At 40.8% G+C, this 18,305-nt stretch overlaps 1 protein-coding gene across 1 annotated transcript in view; it reads right to left on the reverse strand.

Annotated features, from left to right (window-relative positions):
- Positions 1-1,381: 1,381 nt before the first annotated feature.
- The window catches only part of TOP1 (DNA topoisomerase I), a 104,032-nt gene continuing 87,108 nt past the window's right edge, over positions 1,382-18,305 (reverse strand). Inside the window, exons 12-21 of the mRNA XM_042462322.1 lie at positions 16,619-16,806; positions 13,199-13,343; positions 12,118-12,261; positions 10,472-10,657; positions 9,494-9,562; positions 8,857-8,971; positions 7,747-7,874; positions 4,837-4,931; positions 3,403-3,552; positions 1,382-2,836 (exon numbers count right to left, since the gene is read on the reverse strand). Of these exons, the coding sequence (XP_042318256.1) occupies positions 2,734-2,836; positions 3,403-3,552; positions 4,837-4,931; positions 7,747-7,874; positions 8,857-8,971; positions 9,494-9,562; positions 10,472-10,657; positions 12,118-12,261; positions 13,199-13,343; positions 16,619-16,806 (1,323 nt within the window). The 3' untranslated portion in view covers positions 1,382-2,733. The remainder of the gene's footprint in view (positions 2,837-3,402; positions 3,553-4,836; positions 4,932-7,746; positions 7,875-8,856; positions 8,972-9,493; positions 9,563-10,471; positions 10,658-12,117; positions 12,262-13,198; positions 13,344-16,618; positions 16,807-18,305) is intronic.

An 18,305-nucleotide genomic window follows, 5' to 3' on the forward strand; every position in this document is an offset into this window, starting at 1 on the left:
TACTGCAGCCACTCACTCACAATCACAATGTTGAGAGTTCAATACCAGCCAGGGGTTCCAGGGTCAATTCTGGCATCCTTCCATAGCTCTTTAAATTGAGTTCCCAGCTTGTTGGGGGCAATTAGCTTACACATAAGGAAGTGCTTAAGTGCACTGATAAGTGGTATAGAAATGTACTTGCTACAATATCAATAGTATTTTCTGGAATGAATGTATAACTTTAAGATTAATCAAGCTGAAACAAGAGTAAATAAGGCTCTGCATAGTTAAGGAGCTGCTATCATGCCTGATTCATCTGGAATAACAGACAGTGCTGACAGCAGCATGCCTTTATGATGCCAATGTGAATGCTGTTTAGAATGGTATACATCAAACTGGAAGTTACCCAAAACTGGACAGCTAGGTATTACTCAACTGTCGTTTCATTCAGTCGTGTTTTGAAGGATTCTATTCTTTCTTCAGAAATAGTGATTCTGTTGAACAAGATTGAGGTTGGGTGTTACAAGTTTATAGGAAAAGTGAAAATATAATCTTGTTTTATAATTTGGAATGCAAGACCTGTTGTTAAAATTATATTTTCATCTTGACTATAAAGTCATGAGGTAGTTTTGGGCATGATATGTCTTCCTAAATTAAAAAAAAACCAAATTGACTGATTTCCTAAATCAGTGTAAATATGAAGAATATAGTTAAATCAAAAACAAGAGCCATCCTCACTTTTTGTCTATAAAGAAAGAAAAGGACAGTTCCACAACAATAACTAAGGATGGGAATGTACAGAGAAACCAGCCTTGGGAATTTTAAGATTTATGAAGGATGAAACACACAAGGAAACCACAAAAAAATGGTCAGAAAACTGGCAATTTTATGATGTTGCTCCTGGTGTTGGTCATGTGGGAATTCAGCTGTGTTTCCATTAAGGATAGACCAAGCTGTTAGTTTATGGTTTCTGTCAATTTCTCATTCTTCCTGTCTTCTGTGCATTGTTGCATTTCCATAGTGATTTGCATTTTTTTAAAAGTTCTGCTTGGAATTTTGTTCACATTTTTGTTTGCAATTTTCCTATGATAATTTACTTTGTAATCACTCCCCCCCCCTTACATGATGCATTTCAGTACGCATTTTTATTTGGAGAATCACATTTCTACATGTGGAGTAATGTAAGTATTAAAGATAACCATGCTTAATTTACTGGTATGGTGGGTATAACCTGTGTGGATCTGCATTAAAATGCAAAATGGACTAATTTCTCCTCCACTTTCTGACCGGTTGGTTCCTTAGAAAGTTCATCCTGGAGCCTCCACCTCAAAGCACTTCATTTGGCAGTTATACACAGCCAGCTCTTTAGCCTTCTGGGTACAAGAACACACAGATGCTGGCATTGCGTTAAGTTGTAGGAATTTATTTTAAATAACCTACAGTTGATTAAAAGGGAATTCATGATAAAAATAGAAGATAATTGTTGAGGAAAAACTACGGGAAACTTGTCTTTGCACCACACTAAGCTAACAATGCCTCTTGGACTAACGGATTATAGCAAAAAAAAGGGTTCACATTAAAATTCTTCTTTATTTTTTTTTTAAATTTTTGTACACAATTACAAAAGAAAAAAAAATAAAAGCCCTAAAATCTTGATTATTTTTCCTTTTTTTTTTTTGGACCAAAGCTCACTTCCCTCAAAATTTTATTGACCTGTGAAAGTTCTTTTTACACAATAAAATCATTCAAGTAAAAGAAGGGAGGGAGGGAGATTTCTTAAAAAATGGGGGGGGGGGGGGGGGGGAGAGGGAAAAACCAACAAGAAGAAAAAGCAAAACCAAACCCACAGCTGTGGATATTTCTGGTATATATAATCTCTTTATATATATATATATATTAAGTACTCAGAACAAAGTATGATGGGAAAGCAATTTGCCACCAATTTATTTGTACTCATAATCCATTACCCCTTCCCAGCTTTTTCCTTCCTACCCTCTGCAAATCTACATGATCTTTAAGATCAAGAAGAAAAAAAAGTTTAAATATTTTAAAATAATTAAAAGCAGTAAAAATTCACATTAACAAAAAAACAAAACAAAAACCCCACTCAAGTCAGGAAGGATCTTCCCATCATGCTTTGCTTTGAAGAGATGTGTTTTTACTATAAGTTTTCAATATCATGATGGGACCAAGTAAAAATGAAAACACCTGGGTGTTTCCACAATGACCATTCTGGCCAGAGATAGTGTGCTGAGGGAATCAGTTGTGTTAAATTAATGGGGAGTGGGGTGGGGAATTAAGGAGTCCATTTTCTATTAAAATATAGAAGTTATTGCAAAAACCCTAACTGTAAAAACACACCAATATCTCATTGGATTCTGTATACAGTAGCTAATGATTTCCAAGCTCTTCACTGTAATGGTGACTTTGCCTGGAAGAAGGTCAACAAATTCCCCCATCCACCTGTCCTCCCTCCAGAGATAAAACACAAACCATACAGCTAAAAATTGGGTCTCTGGCACAAGATTTAAATAAGTTGTCCATAGGACAACTGGCTCAGCTCCTCTATAGTATTTCCAGGCATATCTTTTCTGAAAGATGTTGGGTATGTTATTGGACACTTGTTTTCCCTTCCCAATGCTCCCCCCCCCCCCCCCCCAATATAAAGGACAAGTAAGGCTCACAGTTTATCAATCTCCCTACAACCAGGCTACTCTGCTTCTCTTTCACTGAATACAGCCCATTAAAATCATATTAAAACTCAAAGTCGTCATCTGCCATGTCAATTGCCCAGGCAAATTTCTCCCGTTGGGTTTTATTGTAGATCTTCTCAATGGGTATTCCAAATTTCTTACACCTAGATGTGGAGGGTGGGGGTGTGAAGGGAGAAAGAGAACCAGAAACAGTTAATAGCAATACTCAAAGGTACACTGTAATGAAACAACAATAGGGTTGTTAGTGCATTCTGTAAGCCTATACCATACACATGTAGCAGGGAAATAGATACCCAGGGCTTCACCACCACTCCTGCTCTACCTTCCAACCCTGTTCCTCTGTGCCCATGCACTGAAGCTGCCAGCAGTTTTGATCTACCAAATTTCTATCCCCAACTCTCCAAACTGTGAACACAATCATATTACTCTCATCCATGAAGATCACACACAAACTTCTGCACCAGTTTTTGGAGGCAGAATTACGTGGAATCAAGGGATGTACAATGCATCTAGCTTTAAAAAATGAAACTGGAACGCACATTTTGACATAAAACCACACAAAGGCCCACCTACTACCAGCAGCCAAGCTAATATAAAAATCTATCCCACATCCCAGCAGGACCAGGGCCTGCCTCCTTTCAAGGACTGAAATAAGGTGAAGTGATGAGGGCAGTGATCCCTTCTCCTTTTTCCCCAGACAAGAGCTTACCAGGCAACAGAAATTCTAGGATCCAGGTAATTTAGTTTGGAGGTCCCCAAAGCAATTTGCTTATTTTCCTCTCGGTCTGTAGCCTGGACCTCCAACTTCATCAACTGCTCCTCAATTCTTTGTACAGCTTTCTTCTTACTTTCAACAGTCCTGGGGGAAAAATCATATTAAGTCGGCTGCTAAACATATAGGAAGTTCTGTTAACTCACTCTTAATGCTGAAATTTACATACTTCACACTAGCGTCTGTAACATCTACTTTCTTTAGCCTCATAACCACTGCATATGGTAAATCAATCATGTGCCCCTTATACAGAGAGGTGAACAGGTACAGCAACCTGCTCAGTCTGGAAAAACTTTAGTTGAGTAGGAAACTGAACCAAGACACTCACAGAACTACCCCACATGATTTATGGTGGCTAGATGCAAAAGAGAGCAGAGCTTATGTTTTCACAAAGTATGCAGAACAGGCAATTTCAGCAGGTGCACCTTACATAACAAGGAGCTCTGTGCTTCTGCAGTGGGCCACCCTAGCATGAATTTATCTATGTACAATTGGCTTCCCACTTCAGAATTTCCCACACTGGTCCACATTAAGGTGGCAGACACAAGTGACAGGGCCATGACACATGAGAGGGCAGCAAACACAGCTGATTTTCCTCCTCTTGTTTAATCACTTGGGGTGGATGCCCATATATCTATATGTTTAATTCTCACAATTATAGAAATGAAAATTCCAAAATGCTTAACATCAGAAAAGGGAGAAAAAGGGAGGGGGAGGAGGCGCTTCTTATGGTATTCTAAATTTTCCAGAGCTTTCTGGATGGTTCAAGCACAATCTCAATAAATATCAATAAAATCTCAATAAAAGACATTAGGGAGAACTTAGGAGAGGAAAGAGCAAAATTTACAGGAACTTAATTGTGCACCCACCATTTCAAAGTCAGAACATACAGTCAGGCCTCCATATCCGCAGGGGATCCATTTTGGACCCCACCCCCCCCCCACCCCGACCATGGATACCAAAATACACATATACATATGCTCAGGTCGTTTTTCATAATGGCGGTGCTAAATGTTGATATTAAGTGGAATTTATAAGGTTAATGAAACATGCAAGGCAGCCTCAGCCACAGATACACTTCCTAGGATGCACCCTGTGAATTCCTCCTCAAATTTTCTCTGTAACTGCCTAAGACGCTTTCTCATGCACCTAAAAAACCTGGTCTGGATATTCACAAGTAAGACCTATTGCATTAAGTGGGGCTTACTTCCAGATAAGAGTTTGCAGTTTGAATCACAGACTGTGGAGAGAGACATAAAAGAAAACCAAAAATATTCAAGAGACAGTCATTTAAAAAGATACTTCATTTTGACATAATGTTTGCATTGTATGCCACATTGGCAATCCATGTGTCACAGAAGACAGACTTACTTTTTAGATTTCTCATCCCTTCGAATCTTGGCATCAGCTTTGGCGCTTTTCAGTTCTCTCTTGGCATCAGCCAACTGATCCTTCTTGGCATCAATCTAGATAAGACAAAATGTAGGCAGGAGTCAGGATGAAGGTGACAAACTGCAAATAGTGATAAAGCCCCCCCTCCAAAACCAAAACAAACCAAACAAAAAAACAGTGCCCTGGATACTAAGGTGGAGTCTTTGTCCAAAGATAAACATTGCACTTCATTTCTATGAAGTGCTTTTCTAACTGGGAAGGAGAAGGCTAGCATCTCCCCTTTTCCAAAACTACCACCAACTCTCTATTATTATGAATATATAGTCCGGTGAATTCTGGGATGTGTCCCTGTTCTATGATGGCATGCTCCCCTTGACATGCTATCTTCAAGCCAGTTTGCCTCTTGGTCCTCTACTCCTGGAGCCCTTTCATACTAAATAATTGTAGTGTTATATTTCACTTTAACTGTTATGGCTGTATTCTATGGAATCATGAGGTTTGTGGTTTTTTGAGACACTGGAGCTGAGAAATGCTCTTCCCTAAACTGCAAACTCCAGGACTCTACAGGATGCAACCATGGCAATTAAAGCAGAAACGCAGTGCTATAACTGTATAGTGTGAAAAAATGCCTGCTTTGAGGGAATGAAGATTAGTAAAAGTGGAAGTTAAATCTTATGTGGCTGGCTAAGCAGTGGTTAATAATAGAGAATTCACAGCCTTAGAGTTCACCTAAGTTATGACTGACAGGCTTTTCAGCTCCCTTGAAAATAATGGTCCAAATGAGTTGGGGGAAGGAAAGAGAAGGCAGCCAAGTCATTATCATTTTATCAGAGCTGTCAGTCCTACCAACTGAAGCCAGGTAAAGTATTATGAAAGCCAGGAAAACCCCAAAACAAAGTGATTAATAAATCAGACTGGCTTATTGACAAGAGGGTTATTTCAGATTCAGGCCTAACCAAACTGAACTCAGGGGTTTGGCCAGAAATCCTGAAAAGCAAAAGGGCGAATTAGAGAAGTGAGAAACAAACATGCGCTGAACTTATAAAGCCTTGCAAATTTTTGTGGGGAAAGGTTTGCCTGTAGAAGAGTTAAATCCTCAATATTATCAAGCAGCAATGAGTATGGGATACACGGAAAGAAGTGTGAGATCTGACTTACTTATAGTTCATTGCAATGCAAATCTGTTCTTGGATTTTATCACTTGAGACCTCTGGAGGGAGTGAGATTGCTTGTTTGAATGCTTTGCCATGGGACAATATAGCCCCCAAACAAAGAAAACAAGCACACCAGGAAAATGGCTGGGCTAGAGCCTTTTCTACTGTTGCTTCATGTTCAATATGCAGGGAGCCTCTTTCACCTGGCAGAGATTCAATCATATGATCCTCCCACCTGCAATCTCAGCAGTACAGTCCCAAGTATGTTTTCCGCATATGATGTGCATAAATAAGCTGAACCTCATCTAGTGTCAACTTGTCAAGATTTAGCTACAAACTACAAAGCTTTTTTAGGGAGAGGGAAAGCACTGCTATTTCTTAGGTCCTGACAAAAAAATCAGAAAATGCTCCTCAGTAAAACATCACAGCCTAGATTCTGGTGGTACTATTATAACACATTACTCTTCTCCTAAAAGGTGCCTACATAATAGAAAGGATTCAGAGAATTGGAACAGAGTTCTCCCATAAAGGGAATTTTTCTTCATCCCCTTCCTGTTGCAGCTTATGTTGCCCAGAATGTTTGTGACATTTGTCAACTTTCTAGAACACCGTGGGATGTGTTGTGGGGGCTGTGGTTGAAGGAAGAAATTGTGAAAACAGCAGACTGCCCTTGCATGAGTGAAAGAGTACACAGTTCTTTTGATCTTCCCTGGTGCCCTGAGTGCAAAGTGGGATGGAATACTGAAACTTTATTGATTTTGTATTGGGGGGGGGGGGGTCTGCTAACCAAATTACTTCGTAGATATTTATTCCTGTCACAGAATTAACCTGCCAGCTGTACAACTGAAAAATGGGAGAGACAGGTTTTAAAGTAGTTTGGTATAAATATAAGGTCTACCTAGAAGGATTGTATGTAACACCACTAAATGGTGTCTTATCAAAAATCAGATAAACAAGTTTCATGAGTGAAGCACTCCTATGAAAGGGCCTAATACAAGTTACTGTATATACTCATGTATAAGTCTAGAAATCTGAGTCAAAAAATTGATCAAAAAACCTGGGTCAACTTATCCACGGGTCAATGCAAGTGCTGTCCCTTAACTCAAATAGGACCCATCTCCCTCTCTGAGTAGAATGGTAAAAGGTAAGAGCTTAGTTCGTCCTAGGAGAACCTAAAAGAAGCACCAACCTCCTCTATTATTTCCACTATGGTCCTGCTTCTGGCCTTTTTGAATACTTGTATAGGAAAATAGAAGTACAGTGCATCCGCTTTATATGCATGTGTGCTATACGCGGCTTTGAGCGTATGTGTTCAAGCTGCACAGGAGCGCGTGGGGCACCACGTCCCATTGAGATGAATGGGGTGTGTGGCCATGGCATGCACACTGCTGCGCTACCGCATGCACAAGACCCATTCAAGTGAATGGGGCTCAAGCATAGGCGAAATTCGCCTTACGCGGGGTGGTCCGGAGCGGATCCCCGCATAAGGCAAGGGTCCACTGTATTATTTGGCATCATTTTCCTTTTCTTCATTCTTTACATCCTTTATTGCATGCCCCTAAGTTTTACTCTCGACTTATACATGGGTCATATCAAAATTCATAATTTTGGCCCCAAAACCTGCCCTCGACTTATACATGAGGTCAACTTATAGTCCAGTATATACGGTAGATGAAAACTGAAGTAATGAAACCTAGTCTCAGTGTGGCTTTTAATCATAGGCTTTCACCATTACCTTGCTCTGCAAATTCATCATGGATTTTTCAAAGGTCTTTGGAGGTGCCCTCTGATGGTTGCAGAGAATAGCAACAGCTCTATTGGCACGGTTATAAGACAGAATCTTTGCTGGGATGTTATCATCAGCTGAAAGAAGTCAAAATAAACAAATGAAAATTACAATTTTGATAAGGCAAAGTTTAATTATTATGAATTATTTTACTTTTTGATAAGGCAATGAGAGCTTAGCATCTTGGCTCTTAGTTGGCTGTAGCTAAAAAGCAATGATATAGTATAATGACTAAGAGATTGATGCAGAAGTCAACAGGTTCTCAGCTGGAATCATGAACTTATTGGGAAGCTTAGGCACACTCACAGCTCCACATATGCAATATAGGAACACTAAAACTAGCCCAAGTTACAGAGTTTTGTAGGATTTACTACAGTGATATTATTATCAGGATAATTTTGCTCTCTATTTTATTCTGTGTGAACTTTACGAAAAGAATTAAGCCACAGGATTTCTCTTATGGCAAAATTTTATACAGTCATTCTCATACTTCATCATTATTATTATGTAGTGTACATGGGCTATACAGTTGGCCCTCCATATCCATGGATTCTTTATCCACAGATTCAAGTATTCATGGCTTGAAGAGATTTTAAAAATACAGTGGTACCCCGGGATACGAATTACCCAGCTTACGAATTTTTCGGGATACGAAAAAATCCCATAGGGATTTATTGTTTCGGCTTACGAAGGTTTTTTCGGGTTACGAAAAAACCTCGGCGCTATTTCGCCACCGGAGGGCAGCAGAGAGCTATTTTTTTCCATTAGCGCCTATGGCAATTCAGGTTACGAAGGTTTTTCGGGTTACGAAATTAGCCGCGGAACGAATTAATTTCGTAACCCGAGGTACCACTGTACATACATTCCAATAAGCAAACCTTGATTTTGTCATTGTATACAAGAGACACCATTTTACTATGTTATTATATTTAATGGGACCTGAGCATCCATAGATTTTGTTATCCATGGGGGTCTTGGAACCAAACCTCAGAAGATACCAAGGGCCCACCATCAAAAGAAAGAACAGAGAATTTAATGTGTTGGGTCAAAGACACTTACGGGTTGTGAGCTCCTTCAGCTGCTGCTGTAGCGTGATGGAGGCATTGTATGTTCGGAATACCTTTGCTGTAAGCCCTTCCATAAGGTCTTGAAGATGTTTATTTAAAATGCTGGTCTGTGTAGGCGAATATAAACAAAAAGGAGGAGAGGGGTTATAAATTCATTCTAGCACCACAATATCAGGTTTCCTCAACCTAAGCATTTAAATCTCTCTTCATTTCACAGTTTGGGCAGCAGAAAAATGTTGACAACATCTATTTTTTTTCTTGGAATATGTATATGAATCTAGGAAGGTATGTAGCCTTGTATATACATTCTTAAAAGAGCAATAAAAATATGAAATCAGTACATTGTAAAGCAGAACTGAAACTTAAGGTATAAAAACAGGATCAAAAACATAGCAACTAATATGCCTTTCCAACCCACCCTGAAATGACTGCAGGAGTTTCTAAAATGATAGATATCTAGTCTCTGTTTAATACATTACTTATTTCTGTACAAAGCATTGCATGAAACTTTGGCACCTTCCTGAGACAGAATCAACAGCAGGTGTTATTTTCACAGTGAGAACTTCTAGAAAAGGTCCCCCAAGAATGTGGTGGTAGACAAAGTTCCCAAAGATGAGGAAACCACTTACATTGAGCCTGTCAAAGAGATCATCTTCAGGCTGCTTGTTCTCCATGAATAACTGAAGATTCTTAAAAACCTACAGAACATGCATGGGTGAGAGAAAAAAGAATGAAACAAGGAAAACTGGCATTATTTTGGCTTCACAGTGCAATCTTGTTGTGCGCCTTCAAGTTGTTTCTGACTTAGACGACGACCATAAGGCAAACCTATCATGGGGTTTTCTTGGCAAGTTTCTTCAGAGGGGGTTTGTCATTGCCATCCTATAAAGTCTTCAAACTGCTTTGCTGCTGTTGTTGCTTCAAGTTGTTTCTGACTTACAGCGAACCTATCAAGGGGTTTTCTTGGCAGGTTTCTTCGGGGGAGGATGTGTGTGCCACTGCCATCTTCTGAGGCTGAGAGGGTATGACTTGCCCAAGTGGTTTTACAAGTCTGAGCCAAGATTCAAACACTGGTTTCCGGAGTTGTAGTCAAATGCTCCAACATTACACCATGATGGCTCTCTCACATTGCTTAACAGCTGCTACATTTCACTGGTCTACAAGAAATGAATTTTTGGCTTTTGCCAACAAAGAAGTACACTGGCCACTCAGGGTGTGTTAAAGAGGCATGACATTTATAAAACCACAAATCTTGCACAGAGCAAAGAGAGAAAAAACTGAAGATAGTCATTGATCACATATACATTAAGAGCACACAGAACCTCCCTTTTCAGTGGCAGTATGCTAGGGACAAAGAACAGGAGAGGGGCTGTTGCCTTCATGACTGGCTATGGATTCTACCAAAACATGAGGCTAGTCACACCTGAAACTTGCATGGTGGACAGACTGATTTTTGGTTTTATCAAGCATAGCAGTTTTTATTAACTCAATCAAATCAGGCCTGAAAATTCACTGGAAAAACAAAACAAGTCTATTTTGAGATTTCTTCCATGTGCCATTTTTCTTTAAATGATAGAACATTAAGAAACAAAACAAAAATATCTTACCCTTTTTTCAACAGGGACTTTGTTATAGTATCTTATGGAGTCTTTCCCGAGGAAGTCAAATTCTACCACGTATTCCTGGCCATCCAATTCTGGATGCAAGTTAATATGTTCCACACGGAGGGAACAGCAGCCCACTGTGTCAGCTGTCTCTCCTTCTTCTTTTTCATTACCTGCTCTTAGAGCAAGCTACAAATACAGAACATTGAGAGTGAGCAGAAGGATGTCAGAAAGAAAGGCACACAAACAGAAGCACTTTAAACTACACTGGGGCAGCAAAGAGAGGTTATTTCAGGATTCTTTGAACTACAGTACTATATCCTTAAAATTTCAAAGTTTAAGGGATTTAAAATTCCTTGAAGGCAGATAATACTTAAGGCTGATGTCCAAGCCTTCCTCAAATTCAACTGAAAGTTTACACTAAAATTTGTTTCACCTGAAATCCATGTTCTCAGATTTTGTAGGTGATTTGGCCTCATCTGTGCAGCTGCCTTGATGACCTAACAGGGACTATAGCTCAAGGCTAGTGTAAATGAGGACTACTTCTTTTGTATTGTAGCTCTGCCCATTTCTCATTTTTGATTTCAGACTAGTTGCTATACGAAGTTCTGTCCTCTATCGGTGCCACCTCTTACAATACAGCAGACAAATGGTGCACACAACTATCTATTGGTGGAACCACCTCTGAAATAGTTTCAAACTATTCATTTGCAGCTGCACCTTCGAGGTTTTCTTGATTCGTCGCTTCACCTTACAGCTCAGGTGAATGCGACGGTCAAGAGCACCTGTTATCAGCTTCGGCTTATCCGCCAGCTGCGCCCATACCTGGCCCAGAGGGACCTTGAAACGGTAGTACATGCTCTGGTAACCTCTCGATTGGATTTCTGCAATGCGCTCTACATGGGGCAACCCTTGTACCATACCCGGAAGCTACAGATGGTACAGAATATGGCAGCCAGACTGGTCACTGGTACTTCCAGGGCCAGTCATATTACACCTGTGCTTAAAGATCTGCATTGGCTGCCTATTCGCTTCCGGGCACAATACAAGGTGTTGGTTATAACCTATAAAGCCCTACATGGCTTGGGTCCAGGATACCTGAAGGACCGCCTCTCTCCATACATTCCACCCCGCACCCTCAGAACTTCTGGGCAGCAACTATTGAGGGCTCCTGGGGCTAGACTAGCCTCCACAACGAGGAGGTCATACTCCACCATCGCCCCGGCCCTCCGGAATATGCTGCCCATAGAGCTCCGCTCGGCCATCTCTCTGGCCCAGTTTAGAAGGGAGTTAAAAACCTTCTTATTTCGAACAGCATTCCCCGAATCAAGCTCCAGCTAGTCTCCCCCCTCGACGGCAACAGTAGCTGACGGATGGAGTGTTAGTTTTGATTTTAATATAATGGTGTAATGTTTTTAATATGTATTGTAATGTATTGGATTGTTGTTGCTGTTATGCTGTTCACCGCCCTGATTGTTGGAAGGGCGGTATACAAATAAAATTTTTATTTTATTTATTATTATTCAACCACCTGTCCAGTACGTTTTGTGCTTTAGAAACTTATTTGGGTCAAGAAAGGGTTTTAATAGGTGCAAGAGCCTGGCTTTTTAATTCAAAAATGGAAGAAAATGGAACAAAGAGATATTCACTTTGTCAATGAAGTATAGGGCAACAGCTCTCTGCCGCACTCTCATCTCTTTGGACTTCCAGTCTTCTCGATACTGATTTCGAATCCTATCTACACATTTCTTTAATCTCCGAGCAGTTTCATACTTTTGCCAGTCTTTCTCACCCTGGAGAGGAAATGAAAACAAGTAAGGTGAAGGCTTATCCCAGAGGAGGGCTCCTGTTTAGAGACAGGATACCATTTGGAGCAAGGGTGGACAAATGCCAGAGGTGGGCTGCATTAATCCCCAATGATACCCTTAGGGCCATAATCTCTTTGTCATCTCCACCTCAAATGAGTCAACAGTGGCCATTTTGCCACATCTCAGGGGTTATGGACTGCCCTCTCACCATGTTCTAACCAAAAGGCTATTGGATTTCCTGCTCTGTCACTTCCTGTTTTGAAGAATGCCCTGTATAGTCTGAAAGAAAGACTGAAAGGACAGGCCTAGAAAAGGCACAACAGGTGAAAAATATTACAAAAAAGCCAGCAGCATGCTCTTCCTCAACTGAGGTTTTTGGGGCAAACAAACTTTTGTCCAATGCATATGGGACCTTCAGGAACCACAAAAATGGTGTTGGGTGCCACAAGCAGCTCATGGGCACACTTTGCTCACCCCAGTTTAGAAAAAAAAAATCAAGCTTCCTTCATTGCCACTGTATAGGTATAGGTATTATGCAACTCTTTATTCTTTCAATTTAGAACTGCACAATGTTTCAGGTATACTGAGCTAGAGGCGGCATAAAAATTATATAAACCAATGTTTCTCAGGCTCATTGATCTGGAGGACCCCTATCCCCCCCCCCCCCCCCCCTTTATATGCCAGGGATTAGTATATCTGTGATCATTGTCTACAACTGCTTTCTTTCCTGAAAACTTGCCACAGACCCAAGAACCAATGGCTTGTCAACCAATACCGGTCCCTAGACATTAGTTTGTGTTGCACTGATATAAACAATATTTTTGATTAACAGTAACAGCGTACCCTTTGGATCGTCCATCAGACACCATATCCCTGCAACATACAAAAGAATTCACCTACAGACTTTAACACAGATCCTCACCTTAATTCTAGAGCTTGGGTTCAACATGATGTATTTAATAGACCCTTGGATGTTCTCAGTCCATGACACCAACCAAGTCACTTTGTTATCATGCCGGATTTCTTTCCATTTGTGTCCAGGAGGAGGAGGAGGAACTTTAGAATCCCTGTGCACAAGAACATAGAAAAGATTTCAAAATATTAAAAACAGTAAGGAAGATACATAGCAGATCATTTATTTAGTCTGGTTCAGGGAATGCAAGCTGGTATACTAAAGTAATAGCCTACTACAGGGTTTCCCAACCTTTTTGACTTGTGTGACCTTTTTAGAATCAGTTTCTATGGCGGAGCCCCTAAGAGGCCTACCCTATGTCTTATAAACTAATGGTGTTTAGGAGTAGTGTTACTTTTTGTTTCTTATTCTTTAATTTCATCCAATTTTTATTTCTTTCATTTTCCTTTAAGATCTGCCTAAATTTGCCTGGTGTTTCTAGGACTCAAGCTTGACAAACAGGGTAAATCTTTGTTTTGATTCTTAATATGGTTTACAATATTGCAAATTTGAAATCTAAAAGCAAACCAGGCCCAATTACTCTACACAATATTGAACAATACTGTTTTGGATTAATTTAGCACAGTTGTGCTGCCAAAGTTACTACTAGCCTGAAGATATTATACTTGCCTGCCTTTCATCCTCAGGAAGGGATTCTCTTGGGAATAAAAAGCAGGCTTGTGAACATTGAGCTTATAAATGCAGCAAGATGGAAGAGGCATGGGTCATGCTCTGCCTCCTCTGTTAGATCACTTAGCTCAGTGGTTCTCAGCCTTTGGGCCTCCAGATGTTTTGGACTTCAATTCCCAGAAGTTCCAGTCAGTATGCTCACTGTTCATGAATTCTGGGAGTTGAAGTCTCAAAAATCTAGATGCCCAAACGTTGAGAAACACTAACTTAATTACTGGGCTGGCTACAGTGTATGAGATCCCTTCAGCTAGGTTTATGCAGACTGTTGAAACAGTTTAGTTTGTACTGTCAAAATGTATTCCTTTCTATTAACTACCAAAAAACAAAAGTTATATTTGGCAAATATGAATAAACCTTTAATTGGTCACTTGATTGAAATGTACTTGAATAAGTACCTTCATTTATGTAACTTGGGGTAGTTTTTCAGTGAACTGGTGCATGGTCCTCACAAGTCTGATCGAGTACAATGTTAGCCACTAGAACCTTAAACGGACTATTACAATTCTATCACACAAAAGAGGGAAAAGCTGGTTCTACTCATTTTAGAACTGCAGTGTTATAGTTATCCCAAAACAGATATACGGGGCTCCTCTTTGGGCTGTGCAGAATCTACACTCATTAGAAAGTGCTTAAAATATTTTTTATGTAGGGGCCTGATGATTCCTGTAGCTACCAAATCAGAATTAGTTCATACAAAACTGGGTGTAATGGCTATCAAAGCTGAAACTCTTAGTTTAACTATGCATAACAGCAAATTGTTGAAGTACAATAAACTTCTGTTTTGTTCTGGAATCCCGTCTGCCATGATAAGCAAGGAAGCCAAGTAGAGGCAGGGAGAAATCTATGCCAATTTATGTTTATGTATTGGCTAAGGAGAAAGGGGTTCAACTGCTCTGTGGGAAAGCACAAAAGCTGAATGGATGTGGAAAGGTGGCAAGAAGTGAGCCATGCCTCAGCCATGACCTCTGTATGGATGTACAAGACGTAACAACATGTGCAATGGGCCCTCTCCTTATGCGGGGGATCCGTTCTGGATTCTCCTGCATAAGGGAAAATCTGCATATGCTCGAGCCTCATAGGAAATGGGGCGCATGCATGTGGTGGAGAAGTGCACACACATCATTATTTCCCTCCCCAAGCGGTGCCCGTGCATGGCGCAGACACACTGTATATAGAATAGAAATGGACTGAGCTGGAGAAGGAGGCATGGATAATCACAGTACAAACGTTGAATAGCCTGGCAAAAACAGACAGTGAGGTGGGGAAGATCAGTGGTTTGGAGTGGCTTCTGGCCGCTCCAGCCCCAGTGGACCTTGGTCGGTGTGGGACTGTGGCGGCTGCACAGCTGGTTCTAAAAGCAGGCTGCCACCGCAGTCCCAAACAAGCCACCCGCAAATAGTGAACTTTCCCTGTTCCTTCTTCTGGCAGTCTGAGGCCACCTTAGGAGGCCTTAGAGAGGCTTCCAGCCATTCTGGGCGCATGCGTCATATGCATGCCCTTTCCCTGGAGCGGCTGGGAGCTGCTTTATTTGACCCGTCTGATTCAGTCCAGTATCTTCACTTAGCAAGATCAATTTAATTCCATAGTGGATACTGAGGAAAAGTTATCATATCTTCCAAAACCAGCTTAAAAACCAAGTTTACTCTTGTTCTTTCTTCACTAGGCTGCTCACTACTTGCCCAGACAGAATTCTACACTCTTACAGAGGGGATTTCTCACTTCTGAAATCTCATCTTCTTACACAGCTCCAATCTTTCCTTGCTCTATTTCGGTCATCGTCCAACCTTATCTTTCTTCCAAAAAGACAAAGAAGATTTTATTCCTCAGTGAGACCTAGTTACCAATAACATTAACCTTTCTGCAACTGGGCATGTTGCAACTGCTTTACTGGCTTAAAATACAAGTCCCTATCCCCTGAATTTTTTCAAAAGATTCATCATAAGCAGTGTATTGGACAGGATGAATACCATATTGTATCCTAGAGATCCCAGTTTGGGTGAAGCTGTACTCTGTATCATAGTCTTCTTTTTAAAATTCTACAGTGGACCCTTGTTATACGCTGGGGTTTGGTTCCAAGATTCCCCATGAATAACAAAATCTGTGGATGCTCAAGTCCCATTAAATATAATGACAGAGCAAAATAGTGTCTCTTATAAAAAATGGAAAATCAAGGTTTGATATTTGAAATTTATACTTTTTTTTTTAACATTTTCAAACTGTGGATGCTTGAATCTATGCATAAAAAATATGTGTATAAGAAGGGCCGACCGTACTATGATATCTATTGGCACAGGAAATGGTTTAACATAAAGCATTAGAGTTAAATTAGTAAAGCTAACAAAATCTCTGCCTGGACAGGAGATCACTTGAGTACCTCATGGAACCTATTCTGAACTTCCTCAAAATAAAGAACTCAAAAATAACTACCACAACCTACTATTTACAAATTGGTCCTAAGATTTACATTTTGCAAAATCCCTGACAAAAACCTGCTAGGAAAGTCTTTTGTAAGCTTAAGTAAGAAGCTGAAAATAAACATTTCACATTTGACCCATATGACATATCACCAGCAAAGGCCATGGGCAGGAAATGTCAGACTGTACTTGACAGGTTATCCAGGCTGAGCAGCTTGAACACAGGTGCCATTAATTATGACAAGAACTCTTTCCCTATCTACTGTGCAAAATGTTCCATGCTCACTTGCTACAGTTGATGATGATGTCTTCTGGCATTATCCGTCTCTTTAACATGCCCATTTTGGGATGGTTGCCACGCCCTCGGAAGAGACCTGGAGGTTCAATCTTAAAATTGGCAATTCTTTCCTTGTGATTATCCATAACACAATAACCATATTCTTTTAATAACCGCTCATTTTCCTCTTTAATTTTCTAAAAGAAGACACACAAAAGGAAAATTTTCAATGTACTCAAAAGCCACTAAATAAATTATTCAAGACTGAAAATTACAACAAATTCATTAACTCTGTTCAAGTTGCGCTTGGAGACCTCTGCTGAAAGAAAAAAATTACATGTATGGTAAAGTACACTGCAAGAAAGTAATTAGATTATTTCTTCCTTTCTTGGTCTGCTGTTGTTAGGAAAAAATGCACATGTCTGCAGATCCAGAGAATAGCTACATATGGCAAGTACAATGAAAGAAAATAGCTGTGATTCCCTAGAGCAGTGATGGCGAACCTTTTAGGGACCAAGTGTCGAAACTAAAAGGCCTTCCGGCACTGGGTGTTACTCAGTGCCGAGGATAGGGACTTCCGAGGTGGGACTGCTTTGAACACTGCACTTAATCTCAATTCTGATTAGTTGAAACAAGCTTGCTTCATGAACTGCAATTTCAAACTGGCCTGTTTCAATTAACCATAGATAGTTTGGACCGCAGTTTGTTCAGATTTGGATATAACCATTATTAGCTGTAACTAGTGTAAAATGGATGCTGCAAGTTTCAAACATTTATTCCCAGACATGATGGGTACAGGGTGTGCACAAGGTTTGAGATCACTGCAGCTCATTCCTGTAATGATAAACCAAGACATACTGTTATATCTAAAGAAGGCTAAACACAGCAATACAGTTTGTGGAGGTGACTGCTTGTGCATAGGTAACCCATAATTTGAAAATGTTTGATCATTAATGATAAATTCTGAACTATTTGACTAATGTATATAATTGACTAAACCAGGACAAAGATGCAAAGTGTTGCCACCTAACAACATGCTGCAACAAAAAAGGTACAATAAAAGAGTTACCGTATATACTCGTGTACAAGTCGACCTCATGTTTAAGTCGAAGTCAACTTTTGGGGCCAAAAATATGGATTTTCATATGACCCGTGGATAGGTCGAGGGTGTGCTCGCCTCAACGTCTCCCTGACTAGGCTTTCCTCGCAAAAGAAGCCCAGCAAGGGAGAGGCTTTTGGGCGATCGCGCACCCACCTCGGCGTCTCCTCAGCCAGGCCCCTTCGCTGAGGAAAGGGCCTCGCTGAAGAGAGGCTTTGGGGAAGGTGATCGCCCTCCCTAGAGTCCCCTCGGCCAGGCCCCTTCCCAAGGGAAGGGGCCTCGCTGAAGGGAGGCTTCTGGGGAAGGTGATCGCCCTCTCCTGTGTCTCCTCCCCTTCTCTGGGGAAAGCCTGGTGGAGGAGAGGCTGCAGGATGCGCGGTCTCCCTCGCTGGGCTTTTCCCATCGGAGGGAGTTGAGGCTAGCAGGGGCTGCGGGGCAACTGGGCACCCTTGCCAGCGTCTCCCCAGCTGGGCTATCTCTTGCAGAGGTAGCCCAGCTGGGGAGAGGCTTGGTTAAAGTACTGCATTACCCTGTAGATAAGTTGACCTACGATTTTGGATGCCATTTTAGGGGAAAAAATTCTTGACTTATAGTCAA

This window comes from Sceloporus undulatus, chromosome 4 (assembly GCF_019175285.1).
Source record: "Sceloporus undulatus isolate JIND9_A2432 ecotype Alabama chromosome 4, SceUnd_v1.1, whole genome shotgun sequence".
NCBI lineage: Eukaryota > Metazoa > Chordata > Lepidosauria > Squamata > Phrynosomatidae > Sceloporus > Sceloporus undulatus.